Source organism: Pempheris klunzingeri, chromosome 15 (assembly GCF_042242105.1).
Source record: "Pempheris klunzingeri isolate RE-2024b chromosome 15, fPemKlu1.hap1, whole genome shotgun sequence".
In the NCBI taxonomy this organism is placed as follows: domain Eukaryota; kingdom Metazoa; phylum Chordata; class Actinopteri; order Acropomatiformes; family Pempheridae; genus Pempheris; species Pempheris klunzingeri.
In genome coordinates this window covers 8,967,159-8,993,697 of record NC_092026.1, presented here as the reverse complement: position 1 = coordinate 8,993,697, position 26,539 = coordinate 8,967,159, and the positions used below count along the sequence as shown (strand labels likewise).

General features: G+C 43.8%; 3 protein-coding genes and 2 non-coding genes across 9 annotated transcripts in view; 1 reads left to right on the top strand and 4 right to left on the bottom strand.

Moving 5' to 3' along the window:
* LOC139214322 (bcl-2-related ovarian killer protein homolog B-like) overlaps positions 1–26,539 on the top strand; it is a 130,010-nt gene that overhangs the window by 39,610 nt on the left and 63,861 nt on the right. The gene's annotated exons all lie outside the window — the stretch shown is intronic.
* On the bottom strand, positions 191–2,824 carry fam131aa (family with sequence similarity 131 member Aa). Its single transcript, XM_070845779.1, has 5 exons — positions 2,762–2,824; positions 2,318–2,429; positions 2,039–2,221; positions 903–1,040; positions 191–744 (listed from the first exon to the last, which is right to left on the bottom strand). The coding sequence occupies exons 1-5, from the start codon at positions 2,822–2,824 to the stop codon at positions 191–193; spliced, it is 1,050 nt and encodes a 349-aa protein (XP_070701880.1).
* On the bottom strand, positions 6,440–26,447 carry eif4g1a (eukaryotic translation initiation factor 4 gamma, 1a). 5 transcript variants are annotated; one of them, XM_070844354.1, is made up of 32 exons: positions 26,027–26,447; positions 23,938–24,064; positions 23,765–23,851; positions 23,502–23,534; positions 22,312–22,491; positions 21,894–21,993; positions 19,638–19,789; positions 19,297–19,389; positions 18,220–18,295; positions 17,325–18,121; positions 17,165–17,288; positions 16,990–17,078; positions 16,625–16,814; positions 16,338–16,471; positions 15,010–15,129; positions 14,472–14,861; positions 14,109–14,255; positions 13,756–13,992; positions 13,451–13,555; positions 12,977–13,258; positions 12,662–12,779; positions 12,472–12,574; positions 11,738–12,075; positions 11,437–11,558; positions 11,143–11,315; positions 10,908–11,033; positions 10,415–10,496; positions 10,169–10,267; positions 9,506–9,649; positions 9,273–9,354; positions 8,853–8,993; positions 6,440–7,867 (listed from the first exon to the last, which is right to left on the bottom strand). In XM_070844354.1, exons 2-32 carry the CDS (start codon positions 24,010–24,012, stop codon positions 7,686–7,688), a joined length of 5,121 nt encoding a protein of 1,706 aa, XP_070700455.1. In that variant the 5' UTR covers positions 24,013–24,064; positions 26,027–26,447; the 3' UTR covers positions 6,440–7,685. The 5 variants fall into 5 exon arrangements, with proteins under 5 accessions (XP_070700455.1, XP_070700456.1, XP_070700452.1 ...); XM_070844355.1 differs by having other exon boundaries at positions 17,165–17,294; positions 17,343–18,121; XM_070844351.1 differs by having other exon boundaries at positions 17,165–18,121.
* On the bottom strand, positions 13,623–13,685 carry LOC139214903 (small nucleolar RNA SNORD66). Its single transcript, XR_011585493.1, has one exon. It is a non-coding gene; the product is annotated as a small nucleolar RNA SNORD66 (small nucleolar RNA).
* LOC139214902 (small nucleolar RNA SNORD66) lies at positions 14,351–14,427 on the bottom strand. Its single transcript, XR_011585492.1, has one exon. It is a non-coding gene; the product is annotated as a small nucleolar RNA SNORD66 (small nucleolar RNA).

Below are 26,539 nucleotides of genomic sequence, written 5' to 3'. Positions count from 1 at the left end.
AGCAGCGATAAATGGTGAGCATGGAAGGCCTGGAGGATGAGAGAGAGAAGGCAGCGAGTGGAGAAGAGATGATCAGAGGAAGGAAAAGAGAAGAGGAGGAGGTGGAGAGAGATTAACAGTGACAGCAGAATAGATTATGTCATATCCAGAACCAACACGGACTCAAAGAGACATAAAGATGGACAACACATCACATCAAATACTCTTTCTCCTCCTTCTTCTCTTCTTCATCCCTCTCCTCCTCATCGAATGACGCCACTCCAGAGGAAGCCTGGTCAGAGAAGAAGCTTCTGGGGCTGCAATGCCACACTCGGACCTCATGAAACACGCTGCCTTCCTCCTCCTCGTCCTCCTCGTCCTCCTCCCCAGGGGACTCTGAGTGAGAGGTGGAGTAGCAGGAGTCGAACCTGCTGCTCCGGGCCCGAGGCCTCCACTCGGGCTTGTGGTAGATGCAGACCTGACTGTGCGGCTCCTGCAAAGGAGCCGGCTCCTCCTCGTGACCATCCAGCCTCTCCTCCTCCTCCTCCTCCTCTTCCTCCTCCAGGAAGGGGCTCATGCAGTCGGTGGGTAAAGTAGGTGAATTGGTCTGGGATGAATGTGGGTCATTTTGAGATGAAGGCCTACCACAGAGGAGGCTTCCGCTGCTGCTGCTGCTGCCCGAGGGACTGTTGGAGGGCTGTGCTTCGCCGCCATCAACCTCAGACTGAAATGGCGCTCCAGAGGCAGGATTGGATGTGGTGGCGTCTGAGGGAGGAGCAAAAAGTCAGAACACCTGGGGATGGATGGATAATTAGGGGAGGGGAGGGGATGGGAAGATGACACGATTTGTCAGTGATGACGCAGAGATGAAGACGATGAGTGAAATGAGATGAAATGAACCAAATGGCGGCGACTGTGGATACCTGAGCTCTGGCCAGAGAAGGTGTGAGTCTGTCCGTTAGTGTGGGATTCCTCGTCGTTGGAGTCTTCCTCATCGTCGTCATCCATAGACGCCCAGGCACGCAGCTTAGCCTCAGCAATGGCAAACTGCTCAGCCACTCCTAGCAAGACCACAGGCCCAATAAACAAATTATTTAGGGGGTTCCTGAATAACCCATTAAAATGAAGGAATGTCTACCTGTGATCTTTTTTTTTTTAAAAAAAGCAAAGATTATAAGAAAAAATCCTGTGGCAAAAATATGTTTTTGCTGCTTTTGTATCCTGCTAAGCAGTATCCTCCTAGCAGTGTTGTTTATATCAGACATGAACCAAAAGCAGGGCTTTATAATCTAAATAATTTGCTTTGTTTCTAAGGTATCTGAAGCCTGTGCATAACGCTCATCACAGTAAGCCTCACGTAACATGTTCAGATGACTCATTTTGTCTGACTATCAGTCCAACATGCAAGAATGTTCAGTTTACGATAATGCAGCACAAAGAAAAAAAAACCCACATTTGATCAGCAAAGTGACTTACATGATTAATCGTCATGAAAATATTTAGTTGATCTACTAATCGATGAATTGACAAATTATCTCAGCTCTGGTCACAATCTAGCTGTTTTTAATTGTACGAAGCCGGTGTCTTTAGGTGATCCAGACTTAATATTTCACATGATGCACACATGATGTACTCACTATGTGCCCTGCTTCCCTCCCCCCCCCTCTCTCATTCTCCCTCTTGATCAAACCACGCCGATGTCACCGGCGCCAGAGAGGATGAGTCACAGCAAAACAACAGGAGCTGATGTACCATTGGTGGGCAGTGAAGTGTTCTGGGAGAATGTCTAATAGGCCACCATCTGCTGCCAAGACTGGCCATCACCCGAGAGACAGCGCGGTGGGCGTGGCTGACCGCTGACATACAGGCGTTTTAGGGGATTAGGTGCGTGACAGAAGGTGGGAGCCGGCCAGGAGATGATGCTGCAGCTAAACCGAGCTAAGTAAGAGGATGCACATGACCGCACAGACAGACATCCAGACATCCAGACACCAGCTAGTTCCTCAGTAAAAGCTGGATGCAAAATGTATCTTCAGCAAGAAGTCACAGAAATTAATACCTGCAGCAAACCGGGCCTCCTTCTCTCCTTCAGTCAGATGGCAGTAGGAGCTAAAGTGGGAGTGGGCTGCCGGTGCCGGGTCTGCAGGTTTGGGCCAACCTTTCCACTCGATGAGGTGGGCGACCCGGCCCTGAGCCAGGGAGGTGGGCTTCGTCACATGGTCCCTCACCGCCTGAGAGATACCTGGAATCACAGAGAGAGAGAGAGGTCGCAGTCTGACGCTGAGATTCAAGAAATTCAGAGCACAAAAGGCAGAAAAAGTTAAAAAAAAAAAGTTACCATTCAAGGAGGATCTGGCAAGTGCTGCAAACTCATGGATGCCGACACTTTTCCTCGAATCTGCTGGAGATTTTCCTGACTTTGGAATCATTTCACTCTCCTCAAATTTCACCTGCAAGACAGATTAGATTTCAGCAAAACAAACCAGAGCACAAAAGCTGCAAATAAACTCTGTTTTGTCTACATTTGTGTGTCCCATCCAGCACTAGTCAGGTACTTCAGTATTCCCAAAAAACGGTAAATGTTTACTTTGCCAATATTTGCACTGTCCAATTTTAGTGAGAAAAATCCTGATAGCATCTAAGTGAAAAGCTCAAATTCAAATATGAATCACTGCACAAACATACTGACAAACACACGGCTGTTGCTTCAATGCCAAAATAAATGCTCCGCCTGAAATGGAGATCTACATTACTTAAAAACAAAAAAAAAACCTTTTCCTACCTCTTCCTTCCATTGCCTCTCCCTTCTGTCTCTACTCCTGGATCTCAGCCTCATCGTGGACATGCAGAGATGGTGTCACAGCGCAGCAAACCAACACAACTAAGAGTCACAGCTCGGGACCGCTAGTTTAAACCACCGGGCAGACAAGCAAACAGCTATGCCCTACATTTACTGCACAGATGCTAAAGCCATGGTAAGCCGGTGAAACCGGTTAGAATGGTCAGGATTGAGAGAGTTGAGGGCAGTGGTGAGTCTACATGGGACGGGACAAACATATGGCGTTTACCAGCTCTGGTAAGCAGCTCCACTGAGGCCTGCTCACCCCAAAGCTGTTGATCCCTATTAAAAGTGATAGTGCTACCTATCAAAACGAATGCACATATGGCTGCGCCTAATAGATCTGGTGGAATATGTGTTGTTTTTAGGGCTGGAGAGTCATCCAACAAGCAGGAAACATGTGCCTGAGCACAGCCCTGAGCACGTGCATGACTTGACAGATATCCTTAAGCAGATTGGCTCCCAAAGCAGCTAAGACAGACAGAAGAGGCTCCTGAGTGCAGTTAAAGGATTATGTTAGAGTCAAAAAATGAAAGTACATGTATGTCAGAGGCACACAGGCGGGTAGGGACCTGGCAGGCGGTGATATGAAGGTGCAAACAGCTCCCACAGCCCGGGTGACGTTCAACACTCCTCGGAGGTGAGCTTCAGCTGCAAAACACACCTGTGAGCACTGCAGACGTCACTCATGCTCAGCGCTGATAAACACAGCACACGTTCAGCATGAGGAGCTCTGCACGGCTCCCTCCTGAGACTCAGACACGCGGATTTCAGCACCGTGGACGGCTCACCTCTTTAATCATGTTGACAAAATAAGGCTCACTTAATGGAGATCAGCTTTGACCTTGAACTAAATAACAACTGCAAGCACTGCTAGAAATGTGGATAGTATTAGGACGTGTGCCAATTAGCAGCATCACACCAGTGGTTTCCCTTCCCAACCGCCTAAAAACAAAACAGTATCCCTCGTCACAGGTTATGCATCAGTTCAGCCAAATGTTGATTTTCTCCTCCGAACTCTCTTGATTGATGACATTTGGATCGTTTTTGGCAACGAGACAAGAAAAGACCAAAAATCAGAAGAAAACACTGCATATACCATATGAATATAAATATATGTGGTAGAACAGTATTTTTTCCCCTTTTCCTCCTGATTAATCATGTCTTGTGACCCAGTGGAGGGGTCCCGACCCTTATGTTGGGAACCACTGCTGTAAACAGAATGTAGGTCACATGGTCGTCATTTTTTGTTCATCTGTCAGTGCAGTTATCTGTTTTTGTGCTGTGAAGATTAATCAGTTCATGAAGCAACAGACGACAATGATTTTAAGAACTGATCGATGGTTCAAGTCAGACGGGGAGCAAAAATGTACCATAACTGGATCCAGCTTCACAACAAATTTAAATTTAAAACATTTGGGGGTTTTTGGCTGCTGATTGAACAAATTAAATAATTTACTAACATCCCTCAAAACATAATGAGGAATATTTTTAAGTCCATTTGAACCTTTATAAAATAAATTATTTATAGAAGAATAATAGATGAATCAATAGTGAAATAATCATTCGTTGAATTTTGAGTTCTTTGATATTTGTCTTTTTCTCCTTTTATCCGGTGCACCTGCTTTTTATCCTGATTTGGCCTCTCTGGAGCTGTTAATTGTGCGGTGCTGCTTTTTAAAACTCACACTTCACCATGCTGATTGCCAGCCCTCCTATTTTTGCAGCTGACAAATACTGCTAACTGCCATTAATCCCAATAACAACAGCACATCCTTAAGTTGCTTGAAGTCCTTTTCTCTCTCCACAAGGGTGTTTGGATTATTTTGTCCACCCCCTGCAGAGGCAGACTGGTGTGTGTGCCTTTTTCACAGTAACATACTCACGTCTAAACATGTCTGGGATCAGGTCTGACACCTACAGAGCGGGTGATGTGACTGGTAGGACCAACAAGTGGGATGTAGTCAGGCCAGTTTGACTGCAGCCCTCAGCGGTGAGTCTGTTTGTGCCATGAATGGAGGGAGCTGCAGTGCTGATGTGATGAGCTGTGTGCTTCTTCTTGTTTTTTTTAATGGAAATGGTTTAATTCAAGCAGCAGAAGCGACACGCTGACGGCTGAATAACACATCACCCCGCCATTGATGGGTGCAGGCCTGTAGCCTGCAATTATGGGGGAAATAACGCACGAGAGGCGCGGATGCAGCAGCAGCAGCAGCAGCAGCAGCAGCAGCAGCAGCAGGTCTCCTGGCAACCTGTGAAGTCTGCATCTGCATACCAATAGCTCCATACCTGCATCGGATAAACACCTCGGAAATTCCCTTTACATGCACCCGAGCAGCTCTAACGACGCTCCTGTGGTAGTTTTTATTCCCCCTCGCACCTACCTGGAAGTCGGACCGCGGCGGCTCATGATAATGCGCTTAATTGTCTCCAATCCGATCAACAGATGACACCGCGCGGCTCGTCCTCCCGCTGCAGCGTCTGCAGGAGACCTTTAATGGCTCACAGGCGGAGGAAACATCTTCCCAACTCCCAGCGTCAGGTCTCCGGCACCATTTGTTGCTCGGTATATGGATTACACAGGCTGTCCAAATGTCTCCCGATAGCAAGCGTCAGCAACGCAAGGCGGTGTCACATCCCATCTACCCCCCCACCCCCCACCCCTCCTCCTCCTCCTCCTCCTCCTCCTCCTCCTCTATCCCCTTGCAGCCAAGATCAAGATACAGTAACCTGCAGCTTTGGCCCTGGAAAGTACTGCAGCTTATTTCGCCTTGCCTTTAAAAAAAACAAGACAAAATAAATTATATATATATAATTCACCTCAAACATCCGCAGACATTTTGGTAAACAGGTTGAGCAGGAAGCTGCAGTGTGGCCAAGCTTTCATCTGTGAAAAATTACTGCATGGTGACATAAAAAAAAAACAAAACATGGAAACATCCAGAAAACATGCTGTGATGCATAAAGACTGTACTTTCTCTCATGCCCTCGATTCAGCAGTTATTAGTACTGTATAAATCAAATAAATGATGCTTATAACACTAAAATGTAGTTGTAAGCAGATATAAGAGCAATTGAAGTGTTTATTATTGGACAGTATCATAACTTCTCCTGTAAAGACATTATTATCTCTTATGAGACATCTTATACCTGCTTCTGACTGCATCATAGTATGGTATAAACCCTTTATTAAATGTGTTTATTCTGTTTAGGAATGCTACATGGGGGGGGGGGTTGACAAAGTATTTCTATTACCTATTACTGTAGTCTTGTGTGAACATATATTTTCTACCATCAGCGACCTACTTTAATCAAATTAAAAATCTGTTAACTTCACTGCCTGTATCTCAGTGAACTTATAATGTAAATGTAGCACGAGAGCAGGGACTGACTAAAGGAAACAGATAAGAAACACTGAATTTGACCATTGCTTAACATCGAACGACCTTGACAAACTATATTTAATGTGTATTGGTGGCCGATTCCCCAGTCCAACTTGAAAATAGCAGCAGCAGACACACTCGTCCAGCTCTTATACAAGCAGAACCACAAAACACACAACCATAATAATCACTGGAGGATCCGAAATGTTTCAGACACACTTCACCAAAACTCTCCTCAGCAACTTAATAAGTCCTTTATTTGCAATGCTCCGTTACCTCATCTTTCCAGTTTCCGATGCAAAAGAAGCAATAATTTCTTAAATAAAGAAAGCAAAAAAATATTTACAAAATTCCAATACAACTAATAATCAGTGGATTATCTAAAGCACCTCTCTGCATCTGGACAACTGCGGTTTCTGTTGGAAAAGGACACACTGCAATTACATCAGCAATTTATCGTTTCTGAAAAATAAAACTGAAAAAAAAAAGAAGTTTTTTGTAATTATTATTATATATTTACAGAACGCTCCAGAAATAAGTTTCCACTTAAAGTAGAAAAGGCTTTCGGATCATTTCTGTGGTTTTTTTTTTTTTTTAACTTTATATATTTCATCAAGTCAATTTTCTGTAGATTTCAAGTTTCACCGTTGATTGGGTCATTAAGTGTCCTCTACGACAGCTCAGGTTTAAGTATAGAAGAGGTAAAGATGAAGAGTCCGTCAGTGTGGTTCACTACTGGGGATGGGAGAGGATGGCTTAAAGGAAGCATGTAGATCACCCCCTAGTAGTCAAGTAGTCATCAGTCTTCCATGTTTCGGTCCTCAGCGAATTCATGATGGGAAACAGGAAGAGAAACAGACGACCTTTGCTTTAAAAACTCCATCCATCAACTTAAGATTAGTTCATGTACATTTGTCTATCGACGCTTCGTCCACTGTATCATTAATAGAAACACACTTCAGTCATGCTGCACACTCCAGTAAGGGACAAAGACATAAGAGCTGAGTTTGGATTGAACACACATGATGATACCCAGGTATCGGGGAACCCACTACACCACACGCCCTGCTGTTTATTCTTGCAGATCAGATGTTAGGCATTATAATTATCTAGAACCATAAAAAAAAAAAAAGCAGCCTGTTGGTTTTTGTATTATTGTGACAAAGAAAACGTTTCGTAGTGATGTGGGATACTTCACACCTCGTTAACAAGCAATCCTGCTGAATCAGTTTTCAAGTTTATTTGATGAGGACACTTGCTGTCGAGAGCAGGTGGGGGAATAATGAGGAGGCAAGAGAGGGAAGGGTAGAGAGAAATGATTGTTTTCTGAGTCCATCCCTCAAAGAAAAGAAAACAATAAAGATTTATCCTCATTGAGGATTGATTTGAGTCTGCCTCTCTGGCAATATTGTCCATGACTCTCCACAGCCGCCTGCAGAGCCCCCGCCTTGCCAAAGGGGGGCGGCAGCTTTCAGTTCAGTCTTTTATTCCTTGTCAGACTCCTCCTCTGCCTCGCGGAGCCAGGTGAAGAAGGCGGTGACTGATTTCAAGGCCACACCTTTGCCTGTTTGCTCCGCGGGGTCTTTACTGGATTCCCATTTGTAGAAGGCCTCCTCTTTAATGACGTCCTCGTCATACAAGGCGTCGAAGAACATCCGCAGCAGGTCTGCAGAAACAGAACACAGAGGTCAGTATTGATCGTGCTTTGGTAATGAGCAGACTGATGGTTGTGTTGCAGTGAGTTATACGCAGTTTGCTGCTTGGGGAGAAAATAAGGCAACACCAGGGTTTAGTTTTTTCAGTCAGTGCAAAATAATTTACGCTAATGGCACAAGGCATCATAAAATATATTTATATTATTTTGCCTGGTAACAGCACAGAAACCCCCTCTCCGTTTCAGCCTTCCCCCCACACACTAAAACTCACTCTGAAGTGTACTTTTTCAAAACGATCTCCAAGCTGGAGCATCAAACCGAGCAAGATTGTTTTTTGAACTGACAAGGAACAGCTGCACTCAGAAAAACAGGGCTGAACAACATGAAAAAAAAAATATAATACATTTTTAAAAAATCATTGTGATTATTTCTACAGGTGTCGCAATACGAGTCATGTTTTTAGTGAACATTTTTTCATTTAATTTTCACCAATAACATAAAAATGATGTGTGTATCAATAATATTTCAATTCATTATTCAGCCCTAATACTGACAAAGAAATAGACCCCAACTAAAATTTAATGCCCTAGAATTAACAGCATATTTGGTTAAATGCCCTGATAAATCAGTGACAGGGTAAGACATGAACAAATTACTCACTGCCAAATTCAAAACATGTCTATGATGACCAGGACTAGAAAAAAAAAATCACTTTCTCACCAATCAGAATGTAATATCAGAGGTACCACCATAAATTAAACTGGAACATTCTCTGTAAAGTGAGTGTGGAGCCCAGTCTCAATGATAGCAATAATATTTGAATAATGAATCAGGATCAATAAGTATAAACTTGAAAATGATGAGCTCCATCCTCTTAAGTATGTGTTAGAGGGCTACTGTACCATAAGGGACTTGTCATTCTATCCGCCTCTGTAGGGTTACCGCTGACTTATTACTGCTGGCACCACACAGCTAGATTAATAGAATCACACTCACTCGCTGGCTGCTCCATGTGCACCATCAGAGCCTGAAGGGCGTAAAGGGCCTGCAGCTCCTTCTGCTCATCGCACAGGTATCTCTGCAGCAGACTGGCCCTCAGGCTGATCTGCCGCGCATCCACCCTGTACGGGTTGTCACCTGAAATGAAGAGCAACAAGCACTTGTTCAGACAAACTATAAATTAAGAGAGAACGTGTTCTGTGCCCTGAAAAATGTTTATTCTCCAGTGCTGACAAGATAAGATATTTCTTTATTAGTCCCACGACGGGGAAATTTACAGTCAACTGTCAATCAACCATATAATGGGTTTTATATAGACATCCGTATATCAGCAACTAACAGTGGTGAGTAACACACAAAAGGTATAGGATCATTTTAGCTAAAAACAGACAGCCCCGCAGCATTAGTCATACTTACATATGATGGCAGACTGACACACTGACGTCATCAACGCTCGTACAAACTGGTTGGAGGCAGTTTGCTCCTCGTCCAAGTTAGCCTAAAAAAAAACCCAACCAAAAGCACACAAAAGTTAAGGAGAGGAAACAAATTAGTCATGCAACCTGAATAAAAAACCCCCTGCATGGAATATCACGTCTGACGTAAACCCTGCTGGGAAAAAAAACCATCTCTCTCACACACACACACACCTCAACCCAGTCTCTGATCCGCTGGTTGTTGGCCTTGTCCTGCAGGAGTCTGTCCAGCTGTTTGCTGAGCTCCTCTCCAGTGAGGGTCTTCTTCTTACAGACTTCCTTTGGCTCCGTCTCCTCCCCTGTGGTGAACTCCACCTTCTAAATTACAAAGAGAATTCAAGATAGTCTTGTAAGTGATCAACTTATAAATTATTTGTTTTCACTTTTTATTTTAAAAAGAAAACAAAAACAAACCAAAAACAGAAAAAAGCACCATGAACAAAGCAACAAAAACTCCCATCTGTTCTTCACACTTTGTGTTTTTTTCCATGAGGTGGAAGGTGATAATGATACCAGTATTAACGATGTCATCATCTATTTTTATCTTTTCATTTAATCTTCTCAGCAATAAGAGGGTATTGGAATTAGGTTGCATTTGTGTTGATAATTTACTTAAATTCAATCAATTTTCATAAAATATTTAAAGACATATCACTTATTTTCTATGAGATTGTATAAAGGAGTGTGCCTCCTCTGTATGAGGGCTTTCAATCTCTCTTTATTTCCCATGTGCCATCATCAAGCTACATGGGAAAAATGAAAACTTCAGCCTCATGCCACACAACACAGCCTGAGTGGTGGTTTTCAGTTGTTTGTCTTTTACTGTGGCTCACAGACCTGATCAGTGACAAACTTGTTGACATCTTCATCCTCAGGCAAGAAATCACTCCAATTCAGCCCAGCCTCTGTCCACATGGCCCCAACCTTCTTAGGGGTCTGATGAAGGAAAAAAAACCCAAAGATATTTAATGCTGTGGGTCTAAAATTTCAAACTATTAGTAGTATTTTATTTAGGCACAACAAGATGTAATGACAGAGCTGTTCAAGTTTGTACTTGACAAATATCTTTTATGTAGGACATACCATTCCATTGCAGAGCAACTTGAGGATCTGTACCAGCAGCACGCCAGCCTTCCCCTGAGGCACAAGAGGCTTCGAGATCTCCCTGAAGACACAATGACACCGAATTATGCTTTCAAAAGCCTTTGAAAGGAATCATTATACAGTTGTTTTATCTATTACCTTAGTCTATAAAACCATAGTTATAACTCAAAACAAAAAAGTAAGTTGATTGCTGGAGACACTTGAGCATCTTTGCAGTGGGATTCTCTAACATTTGTGCCAAGATACATGAATTAGTCATGAAATTCTGTCTTAGTGCAACACATTTATTAAGGCCACAGCACTGCTGATCACCCTGAAAATGTTTGCTTAAGGTCTCCTTGACCAGTAAAAAAAAAAAAACGTTTTTAAAAAGCATCTTGTTGAATCTAGAAAGACTGTGACAGTCTACAAACTGTTCTGTTTGATTAGTTTTTTTTTTTTTTTTTTTTCAGATTTCCAGCATGTAGCTCACCTGAAGAGCTGTCCCATAGGGATGCCTCCCTCATGGAGCATGGGGGTAATGAGTTCAGCCAGGTAGAGCCAGATGTGAGGTATATCTATGGCCGTGTCTTCGGCAGCCTCCAGGGTCTCTTCTAGCCTACGGTCACCAAAACACATAGCACTTAATCTCACTTGCACTTGAGGGGAAAACATTTTCAAATACTGGAAACACGGTGTGATGAGGTTTTTACTAGTGAAATGCTCACCCTTTGTAGTACTGCTGACTGGGCAACGTCGCTGTCTTTACCAGTTGGTGCAGCAACAGCCCCGCATGCTCTCTAGCGATGGTGCTGCGTTCAAGTGTCGACTCGACGGCGTTCCGCACAAACACATAGAGCAGTGAGGCACTGTTGAGTTCTGTCACACACTGCAACGCCTCCTACGGCGCCAAATGAAGAACACAGAGGATGCCGTCAGAGCCATTTCATATTACAAGCAATCGCCATGTATTTAAGCAACATTCAATTTGTGACCTGGAGTGTGCAGTGTCACATTTGTACCTTCAAGTCGTTGATGTGGAGGTATTCTTCAATGATGGCGACCGACTTCTTCTCCACCTCCACCTCAGTCAAGGCAGGCTTTGGAAGAGAGGGAGGCGGTGTGGGGGCGCTCTCACGCTTAACTGCAGAGAAAACGGAAACGGGACAATACAAATTTAACATCAATCTTCTTCTGTCAGGCATCCTAACCTGTGTGAGTACAATCAAACCATCAGCCTATCCTCCAGGACATCTTTATAGCTACATATACACAACATTATAGCTATTTATACATTCACTTTTACTCCATGGCGTTTCTCACCTGTGAGATCTTTGCTTGGGCGTCTGTCACGGCTTCCTCGGTCTCTGCTTCCCCTGTCCCTGCTTCCTCGATCTCTGCTTCCCCTGTCCCTGCTTCCTCTGTCCCTGCTTCCTCTGTCCCTATCGTCAGTCATGCTGGCCACGCGACGCACAGGCTCAGTCGAGCCCCGGCTGTCTCCAACCCTCCCGCCGCGCTCCTGCGACTCCCTGCTGAAGCTTCTCTTGGTGATTTGGTTCTGGTTGCTCCTGTCGTCACGGCCTTCCCGTCCCTCGCTGCGATCGAATCTGTCGAACCGATCCCTGTCTCTGTCGCCACCCCGCTCACGGCTGGAGCTTGACCTAAAGGATGTAAGTGAGACAAAGGTCACAGTTATGCCATCAAATCTGATCTTAAATTGAACAAGTCACACACAAACAATTTTGGATGTATAGGACTGGAATTAAGTCACCTTAAACTCTGTTCTGTTAACAATTCAACCTGCCTGTTTAGAAATTATCTTAATTGTTACTTCTGAAAATGTACAATTTAATTAGTACATGTATGTTTCATGAATAACAAACAAGAAGTGAAGTGAGGGTAACATCATTTTTAAACTTAAAATGCATCTCATGAAGATGTAAAGTTTATTGCTATTATCAGTTTGGGTATGCTTACTAAGATGCAACAAAAAAAATGTGCGATTATAAATTCAGTGCATGTGATCATGGAATGTCCAGGATGACTGTTAAACATACCTCTGAGCAACTCTGCGATCAGAGTCTGTTGAAGACAACAGCGAACCAGACTGCTGCAGTGCTGAGAAGCGGTTGAGGGTGCTGGTAGTTGGACGACCAGCCTCTAAAAATGATATATTCATTGATTTAACACTCCAATCACCACAAACAACTTCAAACCACGCTTAATATTTGCATTTTTTTTTTTTACCCTGCTCTCCACTTGCTGGTTTAGCTCCAGTTCCTCCACTGCTGCCTTTGCCCCAGCTGCCCCACATGCCTTTTCCCCCGGGTGCCAACAACTGATTGTTGAAGTCCAGAGCACCAGGCTAAAGGGAAACACAAAAGATTACCATCAAGTTGCATAACCGTTTCCCCAAATCATCAGAACACACCACCAAATGTTCAAAAGCACAGAAACTTAAAATCAAACCTTCAAACATTATATTTGACTTTTCTAATGGGGGTTTCAGAGACTTTAGACAAGAAATGTAGTGAAAACATCTGTGTTAGAGTTGAATGTTACCTTAGTGATCTTGCTAAGGCGGGTGGTGTCGATGGGTCTATTCTTGGAGATGGGCACCGTGTTCCATCCCTCATCCTGAGGCTGGCTCGTCCTGCCACCTCCTGGGGTGTGAGGGCCTCGGCCCCCCATACCCCCTCCCATCCTGCCTCCCCCGCCATCTTTCTTGGACAGGAGCTGCTGCTGGACTTTGATCTGTTCCCTGTGCTCCTCCATCTCTGCCTCTTTGTGGATCTGGTCAATTGTTTTAGGACCCTGGTCTCCTCTACGAGGCACCCAGTTATTCTGTAGATCACAGATGAGAGATGGTTATAAAAACAGTCCTGAGTGGTTCCAACACCTGTGGTTTAGTATTTCATATTTTAGATCTATTCAGGATTCCCATTCAATTCATAATCCATGTTGATTACTTCACACGCTGTATAAAACAACTGTCTCTTTATTGAAACATTTTGTTATGGATGAGTTAATATTTACCTTCCTGAGGTCCAACACATCCTGGAGCATGAAGCGGATTCTGGATGAGGTCTTTCTCTCTTTGATGATCTTGTCCATCTGGTTGAAATACTGATCCATACGAGGCTAGCAGAGACGCAGAATAAAAATCAGTGTGAATGAATAAGCGAGTCTGATATATTTGCAGAACTGTCTCCCTCAGTCTCATTTCTAGTAGTCAGAGGCCCAGACATGTGACACAAAAAAGAAGATGGAGATAGTTGAATGGGTAAATGTGTTATAAACAGTCACTGACTGCCATCTGTGTGTGTTAATACTTTACTTACCTTGGCCTTCTCAAAGTCCAGGTCTTTGCCAATAGTGGAGAGCAGCCTGCACAAACACTCCAGAGACTCTTCATCATGATTCTTCAGTAGTTTCACTACACAGTCGTGCATAATGGCCTCTGTTAGCATCTTCAGTTTGAAGAGCTCACCAATGAACTTGATGTTGCCCAGTGAACGGCGACGGGCCTTGTCCCTGGACTCCTCCAACTCCACCCTCAAGCGCTCCCGCTCCTCTCCCTGAGGGCAGATACATGTGGGTGGTTAGTGGTGGGGTGATATGATTGGTTTATTCTTAATACATAACAAAAAATGTGGTGGTTAGAGCAGTTGCAGTAAAAGATCGCTTTTCTTACTTCTTTGGCAGCCTCCAACTCTTTTTGCTTTTTCTCAAAGATTTCATCATCATCCTGGTCCTTCTCAAACTCTTTCTGGCAGCGGTTGAGCAGCAGCTTGCGGAAGTTCACAAAAAGTCCTGGCTTGTCTGAGGTGGGGACTTTCAACTGAAGAAGGAAAGCATCGAGTTTAATTCATATATACATGTGTTTCCAATTTCACTGATAACTATATGGCATAAAACTTAAAAAGCTAAAGTGTGCTCCATCAGTTCCTCAATACCATCATGAACATTCAGTGGCCCAGACACGTGGCACATAACAGAAGTCATCATTGGAGCAAATGATAAACGAACAACATCCAGACACAGTCGCACCACTTACCCCCATAAGGCAGCGGCACATGTTGGCGTAGGCCACAGAGAAGTTGGGCTCTGAGATGGCCTTCTCAAAGATGAGGTCAATGGCTCCCTTCAGCCTCTCCTCTGTGTCTATCGTCAGGTCTGTCACCTGTTTCATCAGCTCCTGAAACTTCTGAGGGGTGAGCTTGTTGAGGATACTGCGCAGACGCTTGAACAGCTCTTGAGTCTTGGCCAGTTCGGAATCATCTTCCTCGACTTCTTCTGCGGCGCGGGTGCGAGTGACCTTCTTTGTCGAGGGCTTCCAGGCCTTCTCAGCCTTGTTGAGCTGCACATCGTCGCTGAGAGACATGCTGCTGATGATTTTCCTGGGCTCTTTCCTCTGACCCTGCTGGGAGCGACGTGGCCCGGGTGGCTAAAAGGCAAGTGGTGCATGTTTAGAAAAATTAAAAAAAAAAAACGTATTCAACAAAAGAAATTCTTTGAATTACAATTATTGCAATGACAAGATAAAAATGGGACAAATAAACCATCCCAGAAATGGAAGAAACACATTCACTCACCGGGCCTCGTGGTCCTCCCACTGATCTGCTCCCAAGGTTCCCCAAATAGGAGGGAGTAAAATCAGGACCAACATTCATCAGTCGTGCTGGGTCAGCAGGCCGCAGTGGAGTCTTGTTCGCCTGAAGTTAGAGGGAAAATTACCTCTGTGCCCATACAGTAATACCAAACACTGATAAGACTAGAGGTATGTTAAGTTTTCTAATTCTCTACCATAAGCACAATGATACATTCAAAAACTAGTTACGCTAATGAGGTCAAAAGTTAAAGGTGAGTTGAAATGAAAATTTCCATAACCCTTTCAGATCATACCCCTGGTATAATGTGCACCTAATCAATTTCATGCCAAAAATAATACAAAATACTACTCACAAAAAGTTAGGGATATTCGGCTTTCAGGTGAAATTTCAGGATGAACCACCACCAATACATTTCCTGCTTCAGTTAGAATTGGTATTTAAACAGTCCTCCTCATCATGCTGTTCACATTCTGACATCATGAGACCAAGACGACACCTAACTATTGATCAGCAGCACCTCGCCATTGCAAGGCTTCAAACAGGAAGTCCTCAGACGGAAGTGTTCACTGAGCTTAGAGGGTCACAGAGTGTCATCAGGAGGTTGTAACAGTGATACAGAGTGACTGGAAGAGTCACAGAAAGGAGAGGAGTGGACGTCCTTTGGCCACATCCCAATTTTACGTTTACCCTCCACTGTTGTTAGATTTTCTTTCAATAAATTGTTTAAGATGAAGAAACTACCATTGCATGCTGATACTTAAATGTCCTACTTTCATGATATAATATCACTGGAGCATTAACTTTTTACATTTTCCATAAATTTCACCTGAAAGTCGAATATCCCTAACTTTTTGTGAACCCTGTAAGTTTGAACCAACCAATAATATCATGACTTCGACTTTTAGCAGAGCTAAGATTCATTAGTGCCATCGTGTCTTCAGGTGGTCACCACCACAAACCTTGTGTCGCTTCCCATTTTACTTTGGACTGCTTTAGCGACTACATGCAGCATACAAAGAGCTTCATCTCTTCCTTCCTGTCGGAAACATCTGTCCCGTCTGTGTGCACTGACACTCCCACGTTCAACATTCAAATTAAAAGTCCTCCCAATGTTAAGTTCCATCGTCTATCCCGTTTAACGTCACGATACAGAAGTTAGATACCTTCGAAATGCTGTTTCATCTGGACTTTTATAAAGAAAATTTATAATGATCTTCCATGCAGCTTCTACTTAAATATCCACTTATTTGCATTAATGTCACACGCTATTCTTACACTCCTCAGCAAAAATGACGTGGACCATAACCAACCTTGTCCAGGACTACATCACTGATGATGGGCAGGCCCTCAGGTTTGTGCATACTGGCGCTGCTGAATTGGAAGCCCAGGAGGAACTCCCTGTCGTACCGCTTCTTCTCTTCTGGGTCTATTGGCTTCCATTGTTCTGGGAGATGTAGGAGAGATGCGTGAATTCAGAGGATAAAATATAATGTGGAAAACTGATGTGCAAGAATAAGCCCTCTGTTAAAAATGAAAGAGCTTAAAATACGAGAACATAATAGGGTGCCATTTCTGGAGAATCTTAGTCACAACGTACCCTCTTTGTACTGGTATTTCTGCCCAGTTGGCTCAGGTGTGGCTTTAGGCCCGTCAGGTTCTGCATTCTGCTTGTCCTCTTTCTCCTCCCAAGTCTCATCTGCAACCTCAGCGGGAGGTTCAGCTGGAGCAACAGGGACAGGGTCGGCCTGAGTGGACGAGGGTTCAGGAGCAGGCTTGGCACCCTGCTCCTGCAGAAAACAAAACAGGAAGAGATGAGCAAGTGTCATAATAACCCAGTTACTCCTCAAGGAAATAAATATCATAAAAAACATTATTGATACAGCTGACACTGCAGAGACACTTAAACGCTATGACCCTCTGTTAATTTCGGTCTTTCGTGTTGTCATCTGGACTCATACACACCTCTGTGAAGGCATCCAGAAGGTCTCCAATGGCCTTCTTCTTGTTGAACTCCTTCATGTTCTTCCTCTTCTTTGGCACAGACGTAGCAGCTTCAAGAAAAAGGAAACAGTGTTGACATTAAAATCTCAATAAGATCTACATGACACATAAATGCAAGTGAGAATCAACCCCCTACCTTGCATAGTAGTAGATTCCTCTGTAGGGCAGCTAACAGAAGTGGGGGGTGGGGCATCCTCACTTTTCTCCTTCCTCTCTTCCTCTTTCTTCTCCTCCACCTCCTCCTCTTCCTCTTCCTCCTCCTCCTCCTCCTCCTCCTTCTCCTTCTTCTTCTCCACCTCCTCTTCCTCCACTACCTCCTCCTCTTCCTCTTCCTCCTGGGCTGGCATTGTCGTTTTCGCCACAGGTGTGGATTCCTGAGATTGAGAAGCATCGGGCTTGTCAAGGGGTGTAGTGGGTGTACACACTATATCCTCAGACAGCTCCTCAGTGTCCTGAGGAAGGCCATTGGAGAGAAGAGGCTCTGCTGTTTGAGCCACTGTGGGTTCAGGTTCAGGTTCAGAGCTCGGGGCAGCGCTCTGAGGCTGCGGAGCAACGGGTTCCTCTGCGGAGGGTGGAGAGGGAGAGACTTCAGTTGCTGTTTTTGTAGCCGTTTCTTCTTTTGCTGCGTTAACAGGGGTGACTGTTGCAGCAACCTCAACTGCCGGCTCTAACTTAGCACTGGCAACCTGCTCCTCTTTTTCCAATGTCTTCACTTCCTCCGTTTTATTTTCTTCCTTCTCTGGTGCCGTCTCAGCTGGAGCAGCCTGTGGTTCTTCCATTTTGACGGGTGCCTCTTGTGCTGCTAATGATGTTGAGGGGCCGACAGGAGCGTCTACTGTGTCACCAACTTTAGTATTCTCTGCCTCAGCAGTAGAAGTAGTAGATTCTGCAACTGGTGGAGGGGGAGAGGAAGACGGCTGGTCCTTTATCAATGGGGATGGCACCTCGGTGGCAGCTGCAGGAGCTACAGGTTCTGTGGCTAACTCAGCAGGCGGTGTAACTTGTTTGTCCATTTCCTGTTTGGCCTCCACCACAGGCTCTGTATTAGGCGGAGGTGGCGTTTCCGCACTGGGAGGAGGCTCCACGGCTTCATCTGGACAGTGAAACGCACAAAATGGTTACAATCAGGAAACTGTGGAAGACAGCCATTTTGCATTTCTATGAGAACCAAAACTGAAAAAATATACTCACCTTTTCTTGTCACTGTAGTGGCAGGCTGTGTAACTTCACCATTGGTCTGTGCAGGACTTAAATCTGCTATCGAGGCCTGTAGACAGAAAACAGTATTTAGTCATTTTTTAAGCACCCGTTGAAAAGAAAACAGATTACAACCATGAGTGACAATGTATTTAATGTCGTCACAATCACATCATCCTGCCAATGTAATCTTAATGGAATCATTTTTCACTTGTAGCTCAACAACTGGTTGATTAAACCCTGTCATCATTTTGACCACTGTACTGAGTCCTGTTGTTGAATTGTAATGTGTTTTGTTTTAAAGCGTTTGATGTTTAATCCAATCCAACTGGTAACTCTGTGTACTCGCCAGTGGAGGCAAACTAGCCTAAAAATATAACCAACCCTCAGAACATCTGTACATAATTGTGCAATAAGTGTATTTGCTTTGGATTTCTATTGTTTGTTCAGTGAAACTCTGTGCTAACATATTAGCAGCGCTGCATAAATCTAGCAGAGTTGTGAAATGAAATATAAATAAGATAGGAGGTTGTGTGAAAGAATTCCTTTGCTGTGCTTTGTTTTCTCCGACAATTTGTTCATACAAACTGACCAAATGTTATTGCTTTTAAAAATCAGAGCACAGTCATGATCTGCTCAAGCTGTGTGTTTTATTCACAGCTTTATAGTTATATTATGCTATTACTTCATAAGACAAGAGACTGTAAATATTACATTTTTGTGACACTTCTGGAAAAACTACTACATTCTCAGATAAGCCAACTACCAATGTAGACAAAATAAAAGGAAGAATTTCAGACTGAAAATATTCTTTTACAACACGAGTTTCACCAGTTTCACAGTTTAACTGTGTTTTTCATTCACTTTATTTTCTACATGTACCCATTTAGATTTCTAGAATTAGAAAAACTACACCTTTATCACATAGTAACACACACACGAGTCATTATTAGTACTCAGGATGATCAGTAATATAATCAATAAGACAATTCTGTATTTGACTATGTACACAGCCGTTAGATCAGAGTTTAAATCAGTCAGACAGACCAGTCTTTTCAACAGCAGTCTTACCTGTGGGGGAGTCGGTGTGGTGGTGGACCTTCCACCTGACATGATCTCCTCTGTGATATCACGCCCGCCCTGGTTGGGGTCTCGTATTCTTATCTATCAGGAGACAAAGTAAATATTGGTTGGGTTTCCACAAAACATGTAACCAACATTAAAATACAAACAGTATGCAACGATCCCGTCACTGCTGATCTATAGCTGCCGCCCATTATAATAAATACTATTGTTATTTTCAGGTAAAAGAGAAAGTTCCACATTGAGCAGACAAAACATTTTCTGTCCATTCAATTTTTTTTTTTGACCCCGTACAAGAGGCGCGCTGCCCTTTTGTTGTGACACACTACCGGTTTGCGTTCCCTCTTTGGTGGGCCTTGTGACTGTGCCGGTGGCTGCTGAGGGGGCGGGGCTTGTTGCTGTTGCTGAGCGGGGTTGATCATGACCGGTGCAGGCTGGACAGACGGAGAGTACTGCGGCTGAGCTGGATAGTATGCTCCTGCTGCAAGTATAGAATAAGACAAAATGGCATTCATGAAAAGAAAACAATATTCAAGAACAAGACGCAGCTTCATACTGAAACAACCATCCAGGATTCAAAAACTTTTTTTTCCCCTGTTGTTAAGGCCAAACTTCGCTAGTACAGCCACCACTGCAGCGGCTGAGTTGAACTGAACAAATGAAACCACAGACGTTTTGGTCGGCAATCGCTTCCTCCGACAGATGAAGGTACCTTGTGATGAATAAATTCAATCTCAAAAACACTAATATGAAATTGGTTATGACACAGGCTTTTGGAGTAATGACCCTCATAACCGCACTGAAGGTGGGACAGAGCATGTTAGACTGCCGTGTAAGTGCATGATCTCATTTCTGTCATTGTAATCACATGAAATACACCATTTAATACAAGTCTGAGGAAGAGGTATTTCAGCAAGAAATGTGCAGACTGGTAGCGGCACACTGCATGCAGACCACTGACCCTGTGCGGGCCAGCTGCTCCTCTTAAGCAGTAAATTAGGGTGAAACTGATTTTGTGGGTCAGGGGCTCAGGTTTTTTGCTTTAAGCTTTTTCTTTCTTGAAAGTCGAAGGATATTGGAGCAACTGTCAACCAAGTGTGATTTTGGTGATTTGCAGGGGAAAAGACATCTAACCATCTATTAAAACTACGCCATGTTTTGTTGAAAAGTTTGAAAGGTTTAGATTATAAGGTTTATATTATACATTTATAAACGTAACTATATCGTTCACTGCAGTCTCCAACTTGAACAAGCCTCTAGTGCACCGTGTACCTTCTGCTGGTATGGTCATCATTTAGAAAGAAATATCCCAAATGTGATTATTCACTATTAAAATATTCATAATTGAATGTCATAATGTTTTTAATGTATGTACCCTGCACTTTGAATCCCATTTACTTTACATATGCATGTGTGGGATACCAAAAAGAAAAAGAAAAAAATTACAACACTATCAAAGACAGGAAGTGCCACAGAGATTTTAGCCACTAAAGCCTGATGACCAACACTCAAGCAAACACACTACTCACCAGGGTAGCGCTGGGAGGTGAGAGGAGCACCGTGGAGAGAGAGACGGCCGTTCTCTCGCCCGCCCCCTCTCCCCCCACCACCCCGCCTCTCCCTCGCAGCAAGAGAGGGCTCTGAACCAACGCAGCAAACAAGAGGAAGGGAGTGAGGGGCGGGAGAGGGAGGAAAGAAGGAGAGAGGGCAGGAAGAGACAGATGCAGAATGAGTTAATGAGAGGATCCAGAGGAAGCAGGGTGTTAAAAAAGGTCCCATGAAATGAACGACGTCTTTACTGTATTCTCACCTCGTCTTCCTGGCTGCATCTTACTCTTCTATCAACTGTAAAATATCTTTACATAGAAAATCATGCTTCTCCTCCTTAAAAGTTTAAAAATTCTGTTCACTGAACCATTTTACACTCATGGGTACGTATGAACCAGTAAAATTGGATATTTTAGTTTTACCCCAAAAAACCTTCTCCCTCAGTAAATGAGCATTTGCAGCAGTAAAACGGGTCAGAAATGCGTTTGGGGCGGCATTTAAAAAAAAAATTAATCTTAAGATGAGTAGTGGTTGTGGCCATATTCAAATGTTTGCCCTCCATTTTGTAGTCGTCAATACTTAGAACACTCATTAATGTTCAAATCCTATTATTAAATCCCGCTCCAAAATCAAATTAAACATGGACATACATCCAGCAAAAGAACAAAAAGTCTCGTCTAAAAGCCATTTCATGGAACCTGTAAGGCAGTGTCAGGTGAGACTGCAGATAGAAAGAACACAGGCCAAAGCAGAATCAAGCCAGACCACATGCAACTGGCAGTACACCACATCGAGCAGTGTTTGGACTCGGAAAGACATTAAACACACCAGCAAGCCAAGCAAAACCTTGACACACCCAGCAATACCTTATGGGCAAAGAGGTGCGCAAATGGATATGGATTAAAACTAAATGCTTCAAGTTGAAATCTGAATTAAATTTGAGCTCCTGGTATTTTGAGATTTCACCCCTTTTGACTGACAATCCTCTGTGTTTATGGTTGTGCTTGGTTGTTGTTGCTTGGGCAAAAACCCCTCACCATAAGTAGGGTATTCAGCAGGGCTCGTTCCCGGATAGAAGCCTGCTGTACCACTGGTCACAGGATACTGCTGAGTAGGTGGCATATATGGGGCCCGATACTGCAGAAACAAAATAAAGAGTCAGGAACAATAGATGGACAGCACTGGCCCAAATAAGATGACCCCCCCACGTTAAACTATGCCTAAAAATGCTTAGGGCTGCTTAACAACACAATATAAAGTGACATTGTGACATGTAGGAGCAGGTACTCTCAATTCAAAACGAACAAATGTTATGTCTTCAAAAACATATCTTCTTATATTTGGGCCAGTAGGGTAATGTGATGAACATGTCCTAGTATTGTGTGGGCAGGTTGAAAAGTAATGTGTGTCAATTTTATTAATTTAACACATTGATGATTACTAATGTGGACCAACCTGTCCAGGGGGGATGAAGTAGCCCTGAGGGGAGCCAGCAAAAGACAGCTGCTGCTGGGAGATCATCATCATCTGCGAGCTGGGTGGGTAGACATGTGTAGGTCCGACGGGTCGTGGGCCACTACTTGTCTGTACCCTTGGAGCACTGGTGGCCATGGCTGGTCGGCTCTGATAGTAACTCTAGAGAACAGATGAAGGAGAACGAGAGGAAGAGGATGAAGAATGTATCTCAGCGTAAGCAAACCTGTTGCTCTGTGAGTACATTTAGTGGCTTTACTATGGTAGTCATGACCCACGTGTTGTGCTTGTGTGTGTCACCAGTCACACACAAGCACAACACCTCTAACCAGTTCAAGTTGTATTGAATGTCATGTCTCTGCTACACTGGGGTTATCCCAAGTTAAGGGGTGGGGGGGACGAAGAGAAAAGCGGTTACCTGTAATGCTCTGTATCCACCCTTCAGCCGCGCAACACATGAGCAGAGAGCAAGAGAGGGAGTGAGATTAAGGTGAAAATGAGGACAAGAGACAATGTGGAAGGTTGAGATTACAAGGTGTAAGAGGAAAGAATGAGAGGCAGCAGCAAAATATCTCAGCCATGAACAGTAAGCTCAAACAACCATAGCTGTGCATGCAACGACGCAAAAGTCTTCATAGACGTAGGAGCCCCTGGAGTCCTGCAGGTCCCAGTTTTGGGTGGTTAAAGAATCATTTTATGGGCTGCAGGTGCATACAGGCAGTGAAAAAGTTTGAAAGCTGCAGGTACCAAATATCAACTCACTTGAATGTTAAACTGTAAAGCTGACCCCCAAAAAAGACCATTTTTGTTTTTATTTGACTTCTTAAGACTAGAAAAGAATTATATAAATAAACGATTTTAAAATTACTTCACATTGTCAGTTATCATGACAGAGGGATTGGGATTATGTCTTGTAAGAGGTGCAGGAATAATTAAGAATAAATAAAACCTGAGTGAAGTCTGATTTTAAAACAGTCTGGCCTGATAACAATTTAAGAAATATACATTTCTAAAAACAAATATGTACCTCAATGTAACTGGACCTCAGGGAAGTTAACTCATCTAATAAACATGACAGCGTTCTCATTGAATGCTTCAAAATGTGCAACTGAAAGCATGCACTACACTAGGGAGACAGAAGGGATGTGAGGAAAAGTGAGGGGTGTTAGTACCTGTTGGTGTAAAGTACGTGGCCCTGCAGCAAACTGGGAGGACAGCAGAGGAGAGGAAAGAAGACAAGATTGACATTCAAGAAGAAAGATGGCAAATAGGCTTTAACACTCACACACATACATAGATTTAGCCAAAGCCTTACAGCCGAAGAAGCAGTGTCAGAAATCTTTGTGGAAGAGTAGGACAGGGAAGGATCTTATACAAGGAAAAACATATCGCATACAGTGAATACTGAAAAAAACCCAAAAAACATTAGTAATACCTGTCTTGGCTGTGGAGCAGAGTTCATTTGTGGAGGTGGAGGGGTGGCAAAAACAAGAGAAGGGGGCTGTCCTGGGCCGTAGGCAGCCTTGTGCAGAGAATCAAGGAAAATAGATGTTACCAGATTGAAATGCACTGAGACAACTTATATTCTTCAAGGTCAGTTTCTCTCACCTGTGTCAATCCAGGGGACGGGGCAGGGTTTGGGACAGAAGTAGGTCCCGTTATAGGCTGTGGTGGTTTGTTCATTTCACGTTCTTTTATGGTTCTGCATTAGGGTGGCGTTGTGTTGCCAGCCTTTCTGAGGAAGAGAAGAACACGAAATTCAAGAAAGAAACAATAATTAAACATCAGCCGAGTGTTAAATAAAAGGCACTGAGATGGCATTACTTTCAATTCAAATTTGATCTCCTTTGAACATGGTATTGCAGCCATACAGGTTAGATATTCCACAGCACTGAACAGACATGAACACGAGACGTGAACCTTTAGAGTGGCAACATCTAACCAAGCAGTGAGGGTGTGGCTTGTGGTTTACTCCTATGATAACACCACCAACTCCCACAATGTTAATCACTCGCATATTTCATAGCTCATGCATGCAGTTTCTATGAATAATTGCTGTAAATACCCTCTGTGGTTTTCCTTGCTCTAATCAGACAGCAGTCGATTCAAGTATTTTAACCTCCACCCAAAACTATCTATTGTTTGAGTAGAAAAAAGGGTCATGGAGGTTATTGAATCACTTAAAAAAAAAAAATGGAACTGTGAGAGTAAATAAGAATCCATCTATAAATCATCATACGCTGGCCAAATAACAAAAAGCAAATGGGGGACAAATACTAATTGGGGGATTACTCATAATGGTTTGGAGATCTACTTTCAGCTCATAAGTGACTGTCACCTAATCACCTGGACTGGTCTAGTTTTTGAGTGAATTTAAGAAAATGGATACCTCGGGTCAAAGTTCATTTACTGTGTTAACAGTGGCTCCAATGCCCCCTGGTTGTGCTAGCTGCGTGTGCAAATAACCCATTCAAATTATGTTAAAACGATATCCATTTCGAAAGCGACTACAGCTTTCTCATCAGCATACATGACGCGGTGGGACAGCCAAGACACGCTGGGATTAATACTACTAGCAGACGTGTCATACACCATCCACCTGCTGAGACAGGGACTATCGTTAGCTGCTAGCTACTGCCATGCTTCCTTCAGACAGGGCATCAATGTACAAAGCTACCATATGGCAAAGACGGCTAACAGTCTCATGAACCGGCATTAAATGTGACAGGTAGTCAAGAAAAAAAGCTTCCCGTTGTGTCTTCAGCTAAGTTCAGGATTAAAATGTATTTCGCTGGCCCGCTAGCGAGGCAGGTTAAATCGTTAGCCGACAGCCGGCTAACATTACGTGTCCTACTACCATAGACATTTTGCTTAGTGACGCTACGTGGCTGAGTGTTGAGTCCACATTTAACCTTAACGTACACACAGCCCGGTCTGATAGTTTTACTGTCCACACCAACGATGTGTTTATTCATCCAAACTCAACGAACAGCACACCAGCCGGTGCTAGCAGTAATGTTGCAACACTTGGCAGCGATTATGTTACAGTTAAGCTATTGTTGGTTAATGTTAGCGGTTTAGCCCAGCCCTGTCCTACGAGGTGTATTTAATTACAGGCCCAGCGAGCTCCGCCAGCAAATAAAGCCATCAACCTGACGTTTAACTTAAACCAATATGATACTAATTAGGTACATAAGCTCAGGCTTAAAGTCTGTCTGTTACCGTCCAGACTCCAGCTCTAAAATATAGTGAAAACCGTGTTTAAACCATGAAACATTTCACGTTCGGGCTCACTAGCGTTGCCTTACGGAGCCTCCAGTGTTAACGGTAACCGTCTGAAGATTAGCTAACGCTAGCCACGAGAGCTAGCAACCCTGGCTGACATTTCATCTAACGATATCTTAACTTTATCCAGACAGCTCTCCAGAATACCTCAAGATTAATCAAGAGACCACCTTTTAACTAATGTTAAATCATTCACATTAACTTGGTTTAATCCGATTTCGTATTCCGGGCAACATTAGCTGGCTAGCTAGCATGGTGTGTGAAGTGACAGCCGGCAGGGCCTGTTCAACCAGCTAGCTAACATTAGCCAGCTAGCATTAGCTCGGCTGTGTGCCTTTGACAAATATGAAGCCGAGCTCTGGTGTACTTAAAGCTAGCAGAGCCAACCGCCATCAGTCGGTGTTTTTCTTACCAGGAATCAACAGTGAGTGTGTAGTAAGATGGGAACTCGGGGAGTCAGCCTCTGATCAGTCTTCTGTGAGTGAAAGTAGTGGTGTTGTAGGTTCCTTGTCCTTTACTCCAAAAGAAAAGTGATGCCCTTCTTGGCTACTGACTTAGCAAGCTAGTTAGCTGACCGGCAGATGGGGAGAGTGCTACTACTGTCACTTCGCTTTAAATCCCCGGGCGTGCACAAGTGACAGCGCTCAAAATCTAATAATATAGTACTTAAGGAGTACTATTGACAACTCCGATGCCCCCGAAAAAAGCCTCTGGACCGGAGGTCCATGATCAAGGCGTCGATGGTGACGGATTGCCGGTTAGGTATGTACACAACTGTCGCATCAGGAGGCTCAGAGCGAGGCCATAATGCGATGTTTCTGGTCTATGGAGCCGGTGCGCCTCCAAGTCGCATGGGTAACTTCCGGGAAAATTAAAATGTGATGCCGTTTCCTTGGTCATGTGACATAGGAGCTCAGCTCAGTGA